A 21,607-nucleotide genomic window follows, 5' to 3' on the forward strand; every position below is an offset into this window, starting at 1 on the left:
TAATCATGTCACTTTGCTTCTGCGATTCTGTTACATCTGAATAAAATATTAAATCGTATAATTGTTTCTAACCTTCATTTTAAAACCAATAGATAAATAAAAATCATAACTAACACAGTAATAGGGGGAACTGCAGATACCTGGTAAAGAGGGCATAGATTGAAACCATTTTGATCAGCACAGGAATATACCAGAATTCTCTTACAAAGCCCAAACGGAGGGTAGACAGAAATGCGAACAGACGCTTACCTACATATTGCTTAGTACGACGTAGATCGAACATTGCATGGGATTGGAGGCTCAAACTAGAACCCCATTCATGAAGAACAAAAGCTTATATTTAGCCATTGATTTTGGTTTAGACGGCTAGTATTTCCTTAATAAAATATAGCTCTTCGTTAGAATAATACAGGGTTTAAACTAATCTTCAGATATTAAAAAAAAACCTACATATATTTGAACATTAGCTTCGACCTGTATTTTCCACCCGCGTCCCAACTGAATTACTATCTACACATACATGGATAAAAAGTAGAATCTATGATATACTGATGTACGCATCTGCTACATTTCTTATAGTTTCATTTGTAGCTTTAGCGTGAAAGAGCAAAAAAATACATGATTACCTTTCAAATACTCTTGATGCTTACCTGATTGAACCTACCCTATTGCTGAAAGCTAGGGCGCAAAGCAAAAAATCTATTTGTAAATCAAAATGAGGGTAGCTGTAGTGCAACACTCGTACTTTATGTAGTTAATTAATAAGACCAAATTCAAACAAATCGCAAGTATTATTGATACACTACACTCAATGCTTAGGGACGCGGTTTTGTGGTAGGGCTGCCACTGTTGCTAATCTGTGATTATATTTGCTTAGTTTTGTTTAACTACATTATTTTGTGGTTGTGTTATAGAGAGATATAAGTAATAATAAGTATACTCTTTGCCTACAACTGGATTTTGATTATTTGTAGTTATAATTGAAGTCATAGTAAATGGTCCTATAAAACGGTTTCACTGTGTTTTACTATTTTCTCAAACATGGCGGCTTAGTTGATTTCTTCAAAATCCTTCAACTTAAATGTAGTCCTGAGTTCTGGGAAAAAACAAACCAGTTTGTTTTAATTTACCCATCAAATGCATAGTCCCATAAATGTCTCCATAAAACAAATATCAAATTAAAATTCCATTCGAAAACAAAAAACACCAAGTCAACAGGCGAACAAATAAATAAAAATTCCAAATTCTGGTCACGAACAGCCCTGTCGAGTGGAGGGCCCAGGTTCGATCCCCATTGTGTGATTCTCCACTTGTTTTTTAATACGGGGGTAGTTTCTATTATTCCCTATTGTGCCCACTTGGTGTTGTCGTTCCATGACATCCACTTGGCTATTGTGAGATTTCATGGGGATCGGTGACTCGGGAACGGGATGTACCATGGGACATTTTGGTTTATTAATTCGCCATTTTTGGGGTCAAGTGATTACGATATGCGGATTTGTTGTTGATGTAATGGTCTTTTTTTTATTTGCCTACTTTAAGTTAGTTTTGTTGCTTCAATTATACGTTAAAGTTCATCAATGCAACGTTATCTCTCTGGTATCAGCGAGAAATAGATACACGAGTCAAACGGCAATAATTACTTGGAACTGTAAATAATAATCTATCAAACTGATACATGCTTTCTCATAAAATCTAATAAGACACCGACGTCTTGACCCTTGGCTATCTAAAGAACCAATATCTCGCTTCAACACCTATGTTTTATATAAACAATTGTGCTACAAACAAAATGAGACCTTAAAACCTTGCAGTATTAGGTTCATTTCAGCTTTTCCCAGTTTTCCCTCAGCTTCCTTACTTTATTTGCCGTGTTCCAAGGAGATCTGACCCCTGGTCGACTTCCGTCAATGTCGCCATTACTTTACCCTCATTTCCGTTTCAAATCCGGAATTTTTGGCCCATTAGGCTTTCTGGGAGAACAGCGTTATTGTTTCCTTAAACAATAGAACGGATTTGATTCGACTTTTCTGGGTTACTTTGGATATTTCTGGCTACAGATACTATTTAGGAAAATGATTGTTAGAGAAGAGTAATTTAGATTTTCTCCTATTGTTCTGTTGTGTTTGACCTAATTATTGCGAAATAAAAAACTGCAGAGCACACGTCCTCCCCGGGCGTATCGCAAGCTTCAAGTGAGACGCATTTTTAATTAAACGCCGCCGGATGCCGCCATGTTTCCGCGCATCCGCTGCCGCCATCTTGCGGCACCCGTTTGACAAATTGGAACGCCAGAGTGACGCGCAATTTTCCCGCCTATTGTTCGCTTTTTACCGCGCAACAAAATGAAAAGTCGCGTTCCATTTCTATTTTTTTTTTCGAAAAATGCAACGGTCCAGCGATGTAGTGCGGTTTATTTTTGTATTTCTGCGGGTGTTCGTTTCTCGACTTTTATTTGAATTTTGATAGTGCGTACCTGAATTGGGTTGGCCTGAATTACAAGTGGAAAGGTTTTGCGGTTGTGATTTAGAACTGTATATTTTTGTCACTGCCGTCGATATTGCATAGGGTCAACCCTTTAGACTTGATTTTCTCGTTTAAACTAAACATAATGTAAGACGACTTATCAATCATATTAAATATTCTGTAGAACAGAGCAATACCACGATCCAAATTCCCAAAACTAACGTAAAAACGAGGCAGCCTTTTAAACAGCAATACAGAACGCATAATAAACAAAGAGTTTCGCGGCTACCCATTACCGTCCCGTAAACAATTTAGTGAGAAAATTTAAAACAGCACTATGTGAAAAGTTAACAAATCGTTATTCCACTAGCGTTGGACACTGGGCTAGGAACAATTCTAACTAGTTACCGTTTATATGCCCCGCCTCATTAAAGCCGGCGGCGAGATCAAAGTAGTCCGAAATACGCGCACCATAGACTTACGCGTCTCGTAGAATTGGAATTTTTCATACGTTTTCTTTGATGACAGATATTGTGCGGTGAAAGAAATAATTTGATGAAAATTGGATGTGTTCGCTCAAATGAGACATAAGGTTATGTCTAAATACATTATCTTTGTAATTTGTAAGTGTGAGCATAACTTTAAATTACACAAATTTAAAGTAACACAAGAAAATATTTGAACAAATAAAATAATTCCTATTATACAAACGTTTTTATTCACACAGTTTTAACTAATGGATAGAGAGAAAAAGCTTTTTTTAAATTGAAACTGAAATGTGTAACATTTTGAATATTTTGGTGTTACGTCAACAAGCTATCGGTATGACACAAAAATGAAATTGTCCAGTACAAAAAACAATGTTATCTAAAATTCTCAATTTCCATGCTAACACTGCGTATCGGAATAGAAAATACGAATGATATAGTCCATCACTTTTTACACTGAAAAAATGTTCTCGCATATTCATTTTGACGATTTATATTCCGAACTTTGTGTTAGTTTTAAAATTTATCGCTTAGAATTGCATGTTGTTGTACTAAAATATTAAAATAAAATTATTTATTTACGCCTGTATATTTCTGTTCTTTTTTATATTCAAAAATAATATCGTGAAAAAACCCAAAAAAATACAGATATTAATTCATAATTTCTAACACGTTCCCTGTCTATGAGATGATTAAGTCAAAACCGCCAGAAAACAGTATGGTCGTGAAAGAAGAGATTTATACCGGTGTTGACGCGCGCGCAGCCCGCGTTTTATTATCATATCGCCATTTCGGGGTGGGCAGTGAGCAGTGTGCTCAGAATTCTATGTATCGATGGGATTTCCATTTCTAATGCAAAAGGGTATAGGCAAAGATTGATAGTTCGTCAATTGTTTGTGCAAAGTTTAACGGTATCATGTTAAAAGTTGGATATATTTATTTATTTATTTAACAATTTATGTACACAGTGAACATATAAAAAAGAAATAGACATAGTATAGAAATAGTACAAAGGTACTGCTTATTTCTAAATCGAAATCTCTTCCAGCAGACCCGTAGTAGGAGAGTTAGAATAAAGAGAAGTAGGTAGATATATGTATAGTTATGTTGATAATTTTAACTAAGAGACTGGATACAATGAATTTGGTATTCCGCAATTCATTATGTAATCAATATCATTTAACGATCTGTTAATATCTTAAGAAGAAACAATTACAATATCATCGTCCATTTTCTCATATCTACTAACAGACTTTAATATTATTAATTTCTCTTATCGATGCAATAAAATCATTTCCCATTCGACCACTTTATGGCCTTCGTAGTTCCATTAACTTGTACAATCATAAATACCGTAGTACTGTCATATAGTTTAATATATTATACACCGACAATGTTAATGCTATATCAGGGATTGATTGGACCTAATTGGGTCGTTACGTTGAAGAATAATGACCAATTAGTAAATTAAGCGGGCGGTTGAGGTCGAAACAACAAGGTTACAACGATTTTAATTTATTCGGGAGACTTTTTAGAATTAGAATGCAAGTGGCCCGAGTTTTGCTCCTTGTGGGATCCCGTACTTTATATTACTATGGAAGTACAGCTTTATGTTAGTATACATTTATTGATAATGAAGTTGTGAATGACGATTACTGGAAAAGCATTAAAAGAATTTGAACAGTTAAAATCACAGTCAGTTACAATCTGTTGTTACTAAAGACAATATCAACACTGTCAATAGCGTTTGATGAATCTTTCTGCAATCACACATCTCTTATTTGAAGAACTATTAAAAACTGATCCGTAATAAAAAAACACTTGAATTTCTTTACTGTGGCCTCCATCATCTATAAAATTAATCTTCAGCAGTTACTAAAAGAAACGGCTGGATTTCTGTTTTTATGATGCGCCTATAAAACCGAGAGGTCGTTATCTCGTCTCGTCTTCTCGTCTCAAACGAGACTTTGTTCTCCAGAACCATTTTAACTTTCAACTTTTACTAACTGGGACATATTGCTCAATTTTCGTTATTTAATACACATAAATCGATTCTCTTTAGCAAACAAATGATCATTAAATAAGTGTACTTCTATTTTGGTTTCGTTGTCTATATCGTGGCTGATTTTATCCTTATTATAATTAGGAAAACTTTGATCTTCTATAACTTTATTACAATCTTCAACAAAGTGTCTGTCTACGCCATAAAACTGTTTAATATTCTTCTCATTTCTTAGTAGTCTAGAGAAATTGATCAAAACTAATACCGATGGGTTCTGTCTTCACATTTTATTTTTACAAATGGTTTCAGCATCATTTGTGCGTTTATCATTCGTTGAAACACATTCCATGCTGCGTAGCAGTGCCTCATCAATTACATAGTTTGACATTTTTATGCATATTTAAAAATTTGCTTTGAAGACCGACGCTCTAGATTTATGTTAGATATGTGACAAAGAGACACAACGTCCATCCAATTAATACAATTCCACCATTCAGTTCATAAATAATTTTAGTTTACAATAAAACTCACTTGAAAGAAAAAGACAAAGTTGGATGTCAACCTCTTTTGACCGATAATACGATTTTTAATTTAAAACAGGGAATCGTAAAAGCTTAAGTTCATTATAAGAGGAGTAATAATTCACTCGGTTTCGACGGAAACCAGCTCTTTTTTAATTTATTTCCACGACCACGACCATGAATTATATTTAAATATTAAACTACATACAATAGGCACTTCAGTTTTATTATATTGTGATGTATGTTGCATTTTAAGCAGGGCTAAGTTTGGGTCGTCTCTTGTCTCACTGGCCTAATGACAACAAGCACGTCTTTGATTCACTACTGAGAACTTGGGTGGCAATCTTAAGCTAGACAGAGTGCATTTAGGTTTAATTCATCAATTTTGATATGGATGACTATTTCTTAGACCCTTATAGTTTTTTGAAGATACAAAATAGATATTGAGCGCATATAAATGAATGTTTTTTTTCTTATATCCTTAAGAATATAGTGTATGTGACTTTCATGAAAATGGGTAAGTCGATTTTATCAAGATAACGTTGAATACATTCGCCATACAGAGCTATTAACCCATATTTATTTACTCAGCAAATTATTTATTTAGTTAGAGAAAAAGATGGTATTATTCAAAAGAACTACTCAATCGCTAATGGTTTATGAATTGCTTATTTTTAAACTCACTAATAATCGCATTTATTTGAAACTTATTGTGGGCGTCGCGGGGGAAATGTTGATTTATTTGCATATATTATCCTTGTGACTTCTTCTGTAGCCGCCATTAAATTTGATACATTAGCAACGATCGAATGGACGAGAATTACTCCGCCTTGATCTATAATAACTTTAATATACTTTGTTCTTTATCTTATTATTTATTATCTTGCACCATCTTATCTAATATCGAGTACTGTTTTGTAGGTTTTTTGAGCATTTTGTTTTGGTTTGTCAAATCTACCTTCCACAGTTTATAAATTAAATAGATTAACTAAACAACTATTAAGTCAGTGTCGCCTCTATGGTGACTTATCTCTTTCAATACAATTTATTGGTTTTGGAACCCAAAATATAATTCATTAGGGTTATCAAAAGGTTTAGACAGAGCTTCAACTCGTTAAGATTAAAATGCAATCTTCATTTGCATTTTGATCTATGGTGACAAAGCTTTTTCATTAGTTCTGTTAACACACACAACCATGTCTTTCTCTAGTTTCAAGAATATACGAAACTGATTTTGCATATACATAATTTGATCTGGTGGCAACCTTAACACTAAAGCTAGCGTACGATTCAATATGCAGTGTCTTAGGAAAAATGATATTATACAATTCAAGTCAATCCTATGCCAATTTAGACAGCAAGCAGAATAATATCCTGATATGACTACCATATTCGCTTCTGATATCTGAGTCACACCGCTCACCTGACCCTTTGTCCCTTATATGGTGCAGGGTCTTGTTACAAACCTTCTCAAAACCATGTTTAACTTAATCATGATAGATTTAAGTGATACACTCAAGTTAGGTGACGTATTTACCATAAAGTTAACAGTAGTAAACGGTATAGGAACAATAGGACATGAAGAATTTTGTGTCGGTGAAAACAATTGCTGTAACTGGGCTGTTAGTCATTAGAATTTATGAATTTGGTAGTATAGTAGTTCATCTATCTCTATCAAGCTGTTTCTATCAGGGCGCGGGCCTAGATTACCTACTCGTATGCACCAAATATTTGAATCAGTTGAGATGATTTTTCATGGAAGCCGGACAGATAGAGAAGTTGCTTTCGCGTTAATAACATTAGTAAAGAATCTATCGTATGCAATTACTATATTATAAATGATTTCAAAGTCTTACATATAACTATCTTATTATTTTTCTTTTGCTTCAATGCTTGTACAAAGGAAAAATCCCGTCGTTATTTTGAGTCAGTCATCCAACAAATTAGTATATTTACCGAGTTCTGTCACATGTCGGATGCTTATTGAAGTTTTCTAGAATAGAAGCTGTATTGTTCTTTACACTCGTAGTTCGTATAATGTAAACAATCAATTATTCCTTCAGGTTTATGTATGTAGCGTAGTAGATGGTGTTTTATTTAGGTAAGATGTTTAAGTTACATACAATACGTTGTCACTTGGCATTCTTTTTAGACACCTTTATATACGAAAATTGGAAGTCAAGTAAGAGAATAACTTATTCACAGCAAGACTAAACGTTTGAACTTTCAGCTGAAAATGACGTTCAACTCAAAATAACTTATTTATTTAACTAACGAGTAACACTAGTAAGCGAATCGTGTTTACTTTATACAATGCGAACGTGACGCAATTTGTAACACCCTGTAGAGGGGGGAGACTTCAAAGGGCCCGCCGACAAAGCGTTAAATAAGATGAAAAAAAAAATCTATATACATAGAAACGACAATGGACAGGGAAATCGGGGCCTTTAGGAATTTTTCGCGTTTTTCTTTTAGTTTTCGGACGAAATTGCGTTGGTGCAGCGCCTGCGATTCTTTTACCGTTGATTTTGACACGTTTCGGCGAAAATCTGAGCTTTGTTATCGAGCTTCCAGTATTGGTAGATATACGGAGTACGGAGTTATGAAAGGGTTTGTTCGAAAGATATGCTTTTACGTTCCGCGTAACGGAATGTCGTGTCATCGAACGGTTTTAATTAAATTGGAGAACAGAGCTTTTTGATTGAGGAGGCATGTCAAAGGTTTCTAGCCTTGTAGTGTATATTGTTTTGCCTTTCTGATGTCTATATGGGCTAGCTCTTGTTACTTATAAAATTCCGGGATACAGTTATTGCAAATTTTTTCGCAAAATTTTTCATTAGATCCTCACAAGAATCTATATATGTAAATAGTTTCTGGATCTCTGTAATACAGAAGGTAGCTTCACATTTTCTTTAAAATTCTTGCCACTTATTACTCTAGAACACGATAATCATCATGACAGCACAATTATAGTGACCCACACGTATTTAATAACATCGATATGCGCAAGAGTGGCACTCCAACTCCTAACGGATTACCCGTTATCACCGGTTATCATCCGTTATCGCTCGTTATCAGTTAATCCATCGTACCGACACTCATTACACCTGTGGCAATGTGGTGTAATATTACACCTTTTGAATCTGACATCTTGTTATTTGTCGAGTAAATAAACGAGGTTTTAATGAGGTTCTGAGTAGATTATAATTAAGAAATATAAAGGGATTTTCGGCTTGCAATATCATTATTCACTTGTGTTATATCTAAACTGTACTGTGAGTTTCCAAGCCTAGTTTTTCTCAACTATTTGGGGGTTGGTTTTCGGTGTAACCGAATGCAGCTGAATGCCAGTATTTACAAAGAGCGACTGCCTATCTGACCTCCACTACACAGTTACGTTGACAATACTGTACCGAATTTTCAGAATAAAATTATCAACACTACTGAGAGAAGCCTCTTTTACCATGTCCAGAGTGGTAAGAATGTTACTAAACCCAAATTGCATGTAAAACGGTCCAGCGATTTTGACATGAAACCGCAAGCAAGTAAATTCAATTTGTCTATACTAATATTATAAAGAGGAAAACTTTGTTTGTTTGTTTGTTTGGTTGTAATGGATAAACTCAAAAACTACTGGACCGATTTTAAATATTCTTTCACCATTAGAAAGCTATATTATCTGCGAGTAACATAGGCTATATTTTATCCCGGTACGGGCAGTAATTACAACGGGACGCGGGTGAAACCGCGGGAAAACGGCTAGTAATTTATAAAATCAGTTAAAGATAAGTATACGCACATTTAATCACAAATGTAAAACTACCTCCCACTTGGTATCCATGCATATTCCATATAGAATTCTATTCATAAACAACCAATAAATTAACCCTGTTCACTGGTTCAAGTATATGTTATCTACTAATATTATCTATTCATCAAACGGCCATACGTTTTATTGTGGCACTATGCTAATTATTATACTTGTTAAATCATTATTTATTGTTATACCTTTTTGCTGTGTTCAGTGTTCCAATTTGTAAAGTTGTCTGTACATTACATGTATGTACTTAATCTTGCGTGGTTGGAAAGTTTAAATCATATATCATGAAGTATAATGATAGATGAGTACATGAGAATCAGCTCCTTAAAAAATGTACAAACATAAACACTTAAAAAATAGGATAACACCTGAGTGAACTTTTTACCCTGAAAATATTAAGCCTCTTAAGTATTGAAATCTAAGGGAACACCTACAAAGTAAAATAAACTAATTTAGATAGCCATATGGTATTAGTATCCTAGTTTATTGCAAGTACTAACTACACTATCTCTTTAAACTAGATAACTGTACATATATAGGCATTTCTGAGTAAAGCAAACCTAAGTACCGTGCTGACTTAATACAATGATTGTAACAAATTACGTCATTTTGTTCCATAAGTATATCAGAGGTCATCTGTGTTTACTTCCTTCATAATATATCAACATCTCATTTCTTTAGTTATCTATTCAAGTAGAATTTGCCTTAAAATCAAAAATTAACCTTCACTTTTGGATGTCCAAAATTATCATCAGTCTAATATTAAAATCAATACTCAATCTCCAATAAGAAACATCTCGTAAGAAAACCACCAAAAATAGAAATCAAATTAATTAACTAATGCGCAAAACGTCATATTGAGGAAACAACATAAATCTTTGCAATTATCAAATTCTCGGTGCCGTCCTCATCTGCATACACACACACATACGTAACGTCGTACGCACGCGCGTCGGCAAGATCAAAGAGAACGCGACCCCTTTGTAGGTGCCGCGGTCGCGTGCTGTCTTTTTCCCGGGGCCGGTAGGTGGCGTTAGGGTGCACGGGTGCGAGCGAGACAGCCGTCAGCTGATTACAACGCTTACTACGTGAATATTTCACCTCGTTATCCAGTCTTGTTTGTGTTAGAAGTAGTGATGGGACGCTACTTATCGATGTTCCGATGTACTGATTGATTGACTTAGTAATGAATGACTAATGCGGCTATTATGAGATTTTAGAATTTGTGTTTTAAGATTACGATTTTAATATTTTATTTTTACGTTGTGAATCACAGTTTTGAATGTTCTCACATAAATTATAATAATATCGATATTATAATAATGTTTACTTATATGGCTTTATAATAAGCTCTATTGATCGGAATTCATAGATGGACTTGAGTTTTAAGAGATAACTTTTGTTTCACCTTGACTGTTTGACAAGGTTTATACTTATTATGTGAATATGTAAATGAATTTCCATATTCGTATTCTATCCTATAAACCGTCTCAATTTTTATTACATAGCTCGCTACCAATAAATGTCTGTAATTTGTAGTTACGTAGTACGTTCCAAAGGCGACCTAAATAACACGTCCTTTTCTTTATTCAACAGTTTATCGACAGCGGCATCGACCGTGTCCCATCACTACAGGTACAGCCCAGCTCCCGAGTAGGCAAGACGGGGATCTGCCGATATCGATGCTTGTAATTAAAATAGACTTACTGCGTCTCAGTTATGTATGCTACGCCATACTATGGTGTATGGGAGATCGTTTATGGTGAAACTGACGTGGGAAACTCGTGATTCATACTGAGAAGCTATGGTGGTTTATGGGAAGGTAGTTAGATAAATGGGTGATGATGAAGCTAAGTGTTTAGCTGTTAGAATTATGTCAGGGAAATTTGAATTTTGTGTTAATGCCTGTTTAAGACTGAGTGACACGAGTATAGTAGAAAATAAAGGGTGTATAGTAGTATGGTATTAACCGAGTAAAGTAGGTTCGAATGGCGTCTCTTAGCTTAAATTCATCAACTAGCTATCTTGATACACCATGATAATTTCTGCAATATTTATTGTGCAGTCTCATGAAAAATATTTTAATAGACTTGTGATTTGTAACTCTTGAATACTAAACCAAATTCTTGGAGTTCGTAGCCGTAGCTCGTAGAAGCATAAATACACATAAAAATAATTATGTGTTTTAAAGGAGCCTTGTAATCATAAAACTACAATAACAAGAAAACATATTGTCTTCAAACAACTAGAACCAACTCGGCAATTTACTACAAAATGAATAGGAAAAAGAATATTATAAAAATACCCGCGAATCGGAAAGAAAACGGACTCGTTAAGACGGATAATTTCATACAATCGTATAGTATAAAGAGAATACCGGTATTAACCAGTATTAACCCTGAAATGACAGGGCGCGGTCCCGGCGACCCCACGTTAATATTTTACAGGGAAATGACGACGTCAACCGACGGCTCTGCGCATTACTTTTTCCTTTTGATGTTCGCTCATGTCTGAAGGCAATATAATTTTGTTTATTTCCATTTAAACTGGGCGGTTTTGGTTCGATTTGACGTTACGCTTGTATTTTTTTTTGTTCACAGGGTTTTTTTTTCGAATTAGGTGTGTTTTTTGGATTACGAAACTCATTTTTTTTAACCTAATACCATTTTTTTTATTCAGACCCTGCCGTGTGATATATTTGTATATATATAAAAAAAAATCTTGAAAAAATAAATAAAATATCAATACGCTTATTCAATCAATTAAATAATTCCATATTCACTACAAGCTACACTTAAGTTACTAATCACTTGAAAACCAGCACTGACATATAAAATTGCAACAATAAAATCGCTGATATTCAAATTGCACAGTTCACCTGTCAATTCTGATCGGTCTGATCAGACCTGCTTATCGGTCTGTCGGTGACGAGCGTGCTTAGCGTAATGATACGATGCCCCACTCATTACTGACAACCTTCAGTTTATGCATTAAGAATTATGAAGCGATCACGTCAGTTTGACGGTGGTACTATTATGTAGTTGGACTTTTGATGTAATTTTTTTTAATTTTGTCGATGTTTTTTTTTTATATATGTATCCGGTTAGACTGGAAGCCGACCCCAACATGATTGGGAAAAGGTTCGGAGGATGATGTTTTTTTTTTATATATGAAAACATTAATTTAAAGAAATAGTTATAGGGTCCCGTTTTTTCCTTTGAGAAAGGGAAGCTACAGATATCTTTAGGAGATCTTAGATTCGACTCCATTATGTAAACTTTCACGCTACATAAAATTATGTAAACACCAACCAATACAATATCATTGTTAGTACTTACAGCAAACGCTTTTCCAACGAAATTGCATAAAATATTTTATTGCTATTCCAAGCCAATACCGCTACGAATTTTCTGCAACATACTTAATACTTAAAAGCATTGGGACTTACACTCAGGTAAAAATACATTAAATACACTTTCAACCCTCACGATACCGGTGTAAGGTCTGAAAGACCCCGCGGGTGAATTTTCGCTAAACAATGCATACATTTATATTTCCTTTGAAGTGGCGCCGCGGGGCCCGCGTCATCTGCAGGGTTAACCCAACCTGTTTATTACACGTGGAAAATTGAATCTGCGCTGCCATGACGTTTTTACAATTTTCTAGTCGGTTTTATGGACATAATTAATTTCCTAGTTAGTGGAAAAGTCTATATTGTGGTAAACCAACTTAATGAAACAGTAGTACAGAAAACTGTTAGTTAAATATTTGAGCTTTCTTCGTAATTTAATGCCACCTGATAGATATATTTACCAAGAAAAAGTCTTGTTAAACTTTTTTTTCTTTTATTTATTCTACTACAGTATTCTCTCGAACTACTGATCGTCCAAACTGAAAAAATATTTCAATGCCAGATAGACCATTTATCGATGAAGCCATGGGCTACTCTTTATCCAGGCGAGCGAAGTAGTTTCTACGGAACACGGGTGCCGAAACTAACTTCACATATATAGTACGAAGTAACTTGAAGTTCCTTAAGTTTTCAAACTAAGGCCAAGGTCGTTAAGGTCATATAGTGCTCATCTCATGATAAGCGGCCAACCTGTCTTGTTGTGTGCCGTCATGATCTTTGACCTTAAAACATAAGTACGTGACGTTATGGACCCAAATAATCTCATGGATATCTGACGTTGGCCACGGGCCCTGGATTTTTCAGAATTTAAGACAGTGTTAGGAAAATATAGCGAGGTGGTTAACGCTCAATTCTTCTCAGTATAAGAGGGTACAGGCGTGCCCAGCAGTAGGACCCTAAAAAGGCTGATTGATGGTGATGAAGGAAAAAGAAAAATAATTACTGTCTCTAACGAGTTCAGGAGCAATGTTTGTGAACTCCAATGAGAACAGTTTCGCGACTTTTTAATCATATAACAACCTTTTGAAAGGTATTAGTTCTGCGCTCAAATCACAGCCAATTTTTTGAAACCCATCACAGATGGGCCTCTAAAATAATCAAACAAATTACTATATCATAAAATCTATAAAAGCAACACTTAAAAATTCAACCCTCCCCAGTGGCGCGGTCCAATCGGCCCCGTACAAACTAATTAGAATATTAGTAAATATTGAAGACACCGACAGTTGCAAACCTCACTTTCAGGAACTCAAAATCTTATCCCTACCCTGCCTCTATATATTTGAAATTTGTAAGTTCGTGCGTATGCACCCGGAATTCTTCACAAAAAGAGAGGACATACAAACAAAAATTTCTTTAAGGCATAAAAATAGGCTAAATTTACCAACGTCGCGTCTAAAAATGCACTCTGATAGTACTTTTGTCATGTCCATTAAAATATATAATAAACTACCGGAAAAAATAAGAAATTTAAATAAAAATACCATTTTTACCAATAAACTAAAAGATTTCCTTATACGCAAATGCTACTATAGTATAAACGAATATCTAAATGAGAAATAAAAGCTATACACTATTACACATCTACATACATACTTATATAAACAAATTTAAAAAAAAAAATACAAACCGTCCCATTAGAAAACCTAATATATAATAAAGAAAATTACGAAATAAACAAAATAATAATTATATTTATGTATATATAAATATAAAAAAAAAAAAAACAACTTAAAACTACTAACTACTTAACTAATAATGATAATACATAGAATATAAACACACAGTGCTCTTCCTCCTCTCTCCTACTATTGTTTGCTGTGCCCGACAGGGTCCATAATTGTGACTAATATCTATAACCTACCAACAACCTGTAATACATTATGGTATGCAATAAAGAATTGAGAATTGAGAATTGAGAATTGAGCCGACAACCCCGTATTAACCCTTTGACGTGTCGTGTGGTTTAATTGCCCCCTTCGCCGTGTTTATTAAACGGCGTCTCGGACAACACTATTTGTCATGTTAGGCTGTTCCCATGGCCTTATTCCGGACATGAAAAAAAAAAATTAAAAGGAAAAATATTTTCGGTTTTTTATCTTTGAAGTTCAGTTGTGTAGGTTAATTATCATTTCATCGAATACATGAGTTATGCAGAATAAATTAAATAAAAAAATAGCAATTGTTTATTTTTCAGTGTACCAACTAAAATAGAAAAATATAATATTAAGTACCAAAGACAGGATTTAACGTTCTATCAATTAAAATAAAAATAAAATAAACCACCGTGCGACCTAATAAAAGAACTTACAGTCTACAATTAACCCTTAACTGCCCACTTAATAATCTATAACAATCTAATTCCTAACCCATGCCCGGGGCACTAATTACCCAGTAATTCCTGATACTGTCCAGTAATTTGACGACACTTTTCATAATCATAGATGTTCCCGATTAAAGCGGTTAACCCCCTAAGTACTGACAACGCCATCATTATATCTAATAGCCGCTTCAAGCCAACTGTATTGTACGACAATTGCTCCCTGAAAAGAGCTTTTAGAAATATATTTTTAGCTTTTCGTGTGTTTGAAAATTTTTCTGACTGGTCCCTATCCGTCTTACCACAAAAACTTTTAAACGTCAGTTTATGCCTTGTCTAAAAAAATGACAAATTATGACGTTGACATATGGTTCATTTTGCAGCCAAAATTTTATTAGACAAGTGTAAAACAGGGTTTAAAGTTTTTGTAGTAAGGCCCTATGTGTTTTGATATTTAATTATTAATATTGTATTATAAGTGCAGTCATACTTAACCAAGCTTAAACGTAGGTTTTAAAAAACTATCCTGAAAATGACAATGAATGTAATTTTCATCCTAAAATAATATATAATGTTTCTTTTTCTTTTTGAGTCATAAACACATTAACAAATGCACTCGCTAACCCAAATCATTCAAATATCCATCATCACCTCGTCAACGCGAATAAACCATTATCTTACATTCACACCATCTCAAACAAGGTTTTCAACACTCGCCCGAAATTCGCGCCCACAACGGAAATACTCGGCATATTTCGTCATTTAGACAAAGACAAAACATACACGAATTTATAAAAGTGTGACAGAGACATAATGAATTCTTCCTTTAAATTTTTGAATCGTTCCAGTTTGGTCACTTTCGATATGGTCACGAGATTCGATACCTTGTGAAATTGTTTCAAACAAACAAGGCTGGTTAATTATTGAGGAAAATCTTTAAAAAAATTTGTTCCGCGAATATTGGCTTACATTCTATATACATATTTAATTTAGAAATGTGATACAGCTGTGATAGTTCTCCTAAAAAGCCAACGGGGTTTATTTTTATCCATCAATTTAGTTTCAATTCAGCTCCAGCACCCAATAAGACAACCTCAACGGGACTAACAAAAAGTACGATTAGCAAAGGAGACGATCATTGAAGCCGATTTAATTTTAAATCCCTAACCTTCTTTAATTTTGAACTTTATCACCTACAATATAAAGTGCATATTTGTTTGGAAAATGCCTGTTATTTCTGGCTTGTGGTGCACGCACATCAAAATGCTTTACATAGTGAAAGCTTGCAAGGAGAGATAAACAAAATCCGGTGGTACTGTGACCCGTCAACGGCATTATTGCCGTTCCGAAACGTGCCGGATCGTGCCGTGCCGTATATGTTGTTTTGCAAAGATTCGAGAATTAGACGTCTTTGGGATTCTGGGATATCTTAGAGTAGATAATACTTGAAGTCGTGGTTTAGAAAGTTGCTAAAATATGAATAGAAGTCTTATTTGTATACCTACGGTTAGACTCTGTTTTAGTAGGATTTTTAACTTTTTAAGAGTTCAAGTGCTTCTCTCTAGTCCTCATTAAAACTTACTTTAAGTAATGCAAATTTTTTTTTCTAAGTTTTCCTCAATAAATTAAGTATGTATTGGCAATTCCATAGTTTCCCTCGCAGTTATATTAAAACCAATATGACTCAGTACACATTCAGTGACTCAGTAGTTAAGTGTCCGCTAGCAGATTGAGATGGATGCGCAAGCGCAAGCTTTTTGCTCTAAATTAAATTATTCGCAGAATCGGTGACAAAATGCCCACTTAGTATTTGTCTAAGCCGTTGTAATTTTTGATTTTGAATATCTCTTGAGCTCAGTTATTTGTAAAGGACTATTATTAGGTATCTAATTCAGTATTGTGAAGGCAGGGATTGTGTCCTGAAAACCCACACAGGATTTGCTTTGCTTTCAGTATTTTTAAATTTAGATTACAAAAGAAATATGTAGGAAGGTTAGCAGGCATTTTTACCAAATAATTAGGTGAAAATCGGATTGATATGTATAAATACAGGCTTCTATTGTACTTAAAATAACATATGACGCAAACATTATGTGAAAACCTTTCAAACTGGAATATTCGTCATTGTGAAGAAAATTTTGTTTACACAATTTTTATACATAAACGTACTGTGTAGTTTTTTTTAACATGATTTAATATGTAGGTTTCAGCCCTTGTGGGATGTCTATACATATGTACTCCCTCATATTTTCTTTCTTTATCTGAGTATAGCCAATATAAATAACTATCTTCAGTACATATTCAGCCTTAAAACAAAACAGTAGCTCCCCATAGCACGCCAATACATACCCTTAGCTACCCCTTGTAAATATTCCCTGGGAAAACAGCGGCTATTTCAATTTCCTACTGAAAGCCTGCTTCCTACGTCAAAAACATAATTGGCGTGCCCTTCACTGCCGATGAGCATTGAGCTAAGAGCACTGGATGTGGCATTGGGGTCATGTGAGCGTAGTTGGGGGGACGAAGTGTATTTGTGGATATTTTTTTTATTTGCCTTAAAAGTATTGGAGTTTTTTAAACGGTTTTATTTTTATGAGTATAGTGCACATGCATTAGGTACCTATGTTGATTGTAATTATTGATTTGCAGTCTCCTCCAAGATTTATAAGCAAATCAAACGTAGGTACATTTGTTTAGTAGCAATGATTAACAGTTTATACGACGTAATACCGGTAATAACACCTCCCCATTAAACGAGAAGATTAATACCCGATGGTTATACCTGAAATAATCTAACAAACTGCCTATAAAACGATGCCATTTATTATTTCTATACTTCGAAAGCAAGTTAATTAACATCGTGTGTTTAGCAAGTTATAAAATTAATGTTCCTATCAGTTAGCTCTATATATAGCTCGACAAATTGCACCGTATTTTATATGTGCCTATCTTTTTAATACACACCTTACTTTTATAATAGAAAAAGTCATTTAAATATAAAGGTTATCGGCTTGAATTTGCATGTGTGATGCACGGCTAGCCTTCATCCATATTCAAATTAGAAGTTTAATAGAATTATTTTTTTACAGTCTTAGAAGGAAATGCTTTGTTATACATTAAAAATACAACAACACTATAAAAAAATACTGTGCATTTTTCATGCCACATCCAGTACCAATATTTATATCTTTCTATATATAGGTAAGTAGAGTCTGACGGAAAAGGTCAATAACCCCCAGCCTCCCGCTCTACCCTCCGATATTCAGATTTGAATATTGTGCCACCCTCCAAAATTTTACCATTAGATTTTCTTGAAACTCCCTCCAAAAGAAATGTAGGTACCTATAGAAAAAGTTTCACCGATTATATTCTGAAAGAATTGTTCCAATTTTGTAAGGAGCTTTCTTGTATTATACTTTAATCATTTGTTTTCTTTTCTACTTGTAATTTTTTTTAAATTGTTTCAATATATTTTTTTTTAGTTTTTAAGGTTGACGATATTCTCAAGAACTTTATAAAGACAAACAATTAATTATGTTTAGACATTAATACGAATTTCACGACCGTGGGAAAATCGATATTTAAAAAACCAGTATGCGGCTATTTGACCTGAATCTCAAACTATTTTTAACTACTTGAAATCCTTATATTTTTCTCTAAACATCCCTAATCTATTCTTAGAAATAAAAATGCCATATATAAATATTTCCATCACACAATGCTATTATAACCCTATTTCCTATAGATAATCTCTTCGAATGAAATTGTATGGAAAAGTAGATAGGTATTTAAATATGTATGTGTGTGTGTGTAGCGCAGCCTCCCTCGTTATATGGATCCGCCGGGATCGCATCCGGCTCGAAGGACCAATGCCGGAAATGGATAAGGAATGACGTCAAATCCGTAAAGGTAGCAGCTCGCTAAATATTTGCTGAACTGCATTATCTACCTTACAGTTTTAAAAAGTGGGTAGTTCTATGTTCTATTTTTACTGAACACTCGCCTTTGTTCTCATTTTAATCTCCATGGAGCTAAACAATAAACCTGCTGCTTTTGTTTCTAAGTATATCTTAGACACCAATGGCTGATATAAAGGTGAAGGAAAACATCTTGAGGAAACCTGGACTATAAAGTCTGAAATCACCAACCCGCATTGAGCAAGCGTGGTGATTAATGCTCAATCCTTCTCCGTGTGAGAGGAGGCCTGTGCCCAGCAGTGGGACGATAAAAAGGCTGTAACTAACTAACTAACTTGTTTCAAATAAAAACATTCTTTAGTGTAACAAAAAAGTTATTTGAAAAAAGTTAAATAGCTGAGATCTAAAACTAGACCAAAACTTCCAAGGTCGGTGGTCGGTGGCACGCACACAGCCGCAGTGCCTCCCCTCACACACACAGGCGCAGGACACGTGTACGATCACCCCTACACATGGTTGCCATAGCAACACAGCATCCTACTTCCACGCCCACTACCCCGGGGGCGAACTCTCAAGATATTACGCCCTACTTCGTTCGCATTGGTGAACTAAAGGGGTGTAGGAACACTGCGTCTGTGTGCGCCAGTTAGGTTACCGCTCTGACCTGACGGAATTCGCCAATTCCATTTTAAACCCGGTGACATCTACTTCTTGCGAACAGCTTTTCGATAGAAGTACCGAATTAAAAGTTAACTAGCAAAAATCGCGTGTATACAACTCGGTTACTGAATGCAAAACCGAGCACTCAACTTTATTCGCAACATTCACCGTCCGCTCGTTAACAAACCTATTCAAATTTGAAGTATTAGTCGATTGAGGCAACATTTCTCGCGTCCTATCGCCACGAGTTCCAATTAGCGACTGCGGCTTGTCGCTCAAGTGGCGGTGACGTCACGCCGAGCTTTCATGCGGCTTCAATAACTACCCACTCAGCGATTTCTTCAATAGCCGGCCACTCCACCTGGCCTTCATTAGGGACCTTCTCAATGTACACGCAAACCTGAAAAGATGCCTACTAATTTAAAAATGCAAGTTTTAACGAGAAAAGTTGTTTAGCTAATAAAGCAGCTTGCCTTACGCCTCGCGCTAAGTATTTAATAGCGCTATCTAATTGCGTGATATAATTTTGAATTATTACCGTCTGTCAGCGGAACAAAGCGCGCTCAACTCTTTTGTTTCTACCAGTCGCGCCATAGACAAATCTTATTATGGAAATATTTTCAAATTAAGAACGCGCTGCTCCCGCATTATGCGTCTCGACTGTCATCATTGTCTATGGCTTCTTTTTGTTCGTTGCTCGCATGTCGAGGTTTTTCGACCACCGTTTCGGTTATTTTTTCCTTTTTAAACTGTCCCGAGCGTGAATGGAGGTCTTTGTTTGTTCGTGTTTTATTATTAATTAGTGGGGCTTCTTTGTTCGTGGTAATTATTGTCTTAATAAGCAGTTCCTGCTCTTCGACTATAGACGGGCGGAGGGATTGTCAGCCCTTTTACTTTTAAATTGCTTCGAATTATGAGTTTAGAGCACGTTTTTGGTCAGAGCTACTTCACCAGCTTTTGTCAAAACTGTTTTAATGAGGCAGAGGTCTTTTTTCTTCTTTAAAAGTCCATGTTGCCAATGGTTATTAAGAACGTTTATACATATAGTTGTAGCATAGAGGAAAAATATTTATTAAATTCATCGCTAGCATCGTCTTAAAATATGAAGAAATCTTCAAGCTCATTATTATGATCTCCCATAACAGAACGTCTTACAAATACTTGTACAGACAACAATACCTACAATATTAAATAACGCGAACGTGTACTGTCGTTTATATCGTATAATAAAGTGGTGAAAAGAATTCCCAGTTTAATTAGAGGTGAGATACTCTGGGTCGGAAGTGCGACGCGCCTCAATGGCCCTCGTTGGGCGCCATTTTGCATAATTGGGCGACGGCGAGGGTAGAACGAAATTTATACGTTCCAGGCGCCAATTTACTTGCTAATGACGCGTCGTCTTCCCATAGAGTAGTTGTCGGGTTTTTGTTGCCTTGGAACTCTGTTTTTTTAGGGTTGTGTGGAAGGTTGTTTGTTTATTTGTGCCTCTTTTTTTTGTTAAAAAAGTAACTGGAATTTTCGGTTTCTGTGGACATGACGCCGGTACCGTTCGTTTTTGTATCTACCGGTCTTGACAGTGAAGTTATAATGATATGATTTTTTTGTGTCTGGAGCTACTTTTTCATGAATTTATAGGAGTGATTTGTTTTCGCAGAACAACTTATGTAAGAAACATATCATACTGAAACGCAGCCTGTGGTCACACTATTTTAGAATTAAGTTTTCCTGTCTTAATATAATTTTTTCGACCTTTGTGCTGTTGTAAGAGTCCCAAATCTATGTCCTAAGATGTTGTTACTATGACAATTGTGCTTTTCTTGCAGACGGGTAAGATGGGCCTGCCTGCGGGAGGGAGCCTCTCCCTCTTCTGTCCTGGCGGAGAACTGGGACAGCCACCACCAGCCCATATGGGCATACCCCCGCCTTACCAGCTCGACTCTAAGTTAGGTGAGTAAAGTTCAAAATTGATTGTCACCTGTCAAAATAAAATCGTAGATAGAA

General features: G+C 35.2%; 1 protein-coding gene across 9 annotated transcripts in view; it reads left to right on the forward strand.

Moving 5' to 3' along the window:
* The window catches only part of Pan (pangolin), a 120,513-nt gene that overhangs the window by 83,777 nt on the left and 15,129 nt on the right, over nucleotides 1–21,607 (forward strand). For 6 of the 9 annotated variants that reach the window (XM_021329470.3, XM_021329471.3, XM_021329469.3 and 3 more), the window contains exons 5-6: nucleotides 10,894–10,932; nucleotides 21,430–21,553. In XM_021329470.3, coding sequence (XP_021185145.1) covers nucleotides 10,894–10,932; nucleotides 21,430–21,553 — 163 coding nt within the window. The remainder of the gene's footprint in view (nucleotides 1–10,893; nucleotides 10,933–21,429; nucleotides 21,554–21,607) is intronic. The other 3 variants (XM_021329474.3, XM_064041673.1, XM_021329475.3) reach the window with 1 other exon arrangement.

The sequence above is a fragment of the Helicoverpa armigera genome, chromosome 26 (assembly GCF_030705265.1).
Source record: "Helicoverpa armigera isolate CAAS_96S chromosome 26, ASM3070526v1, whole genome shotgun sequence".
Classification (NCBI taxonomy): domain Eukaryota; kingdom Metazoa; phylum Arthropoda; class Insecta; order Lepidoptera; family Noctuidae; genus Helicoverpa; species Helicoverpa armigera.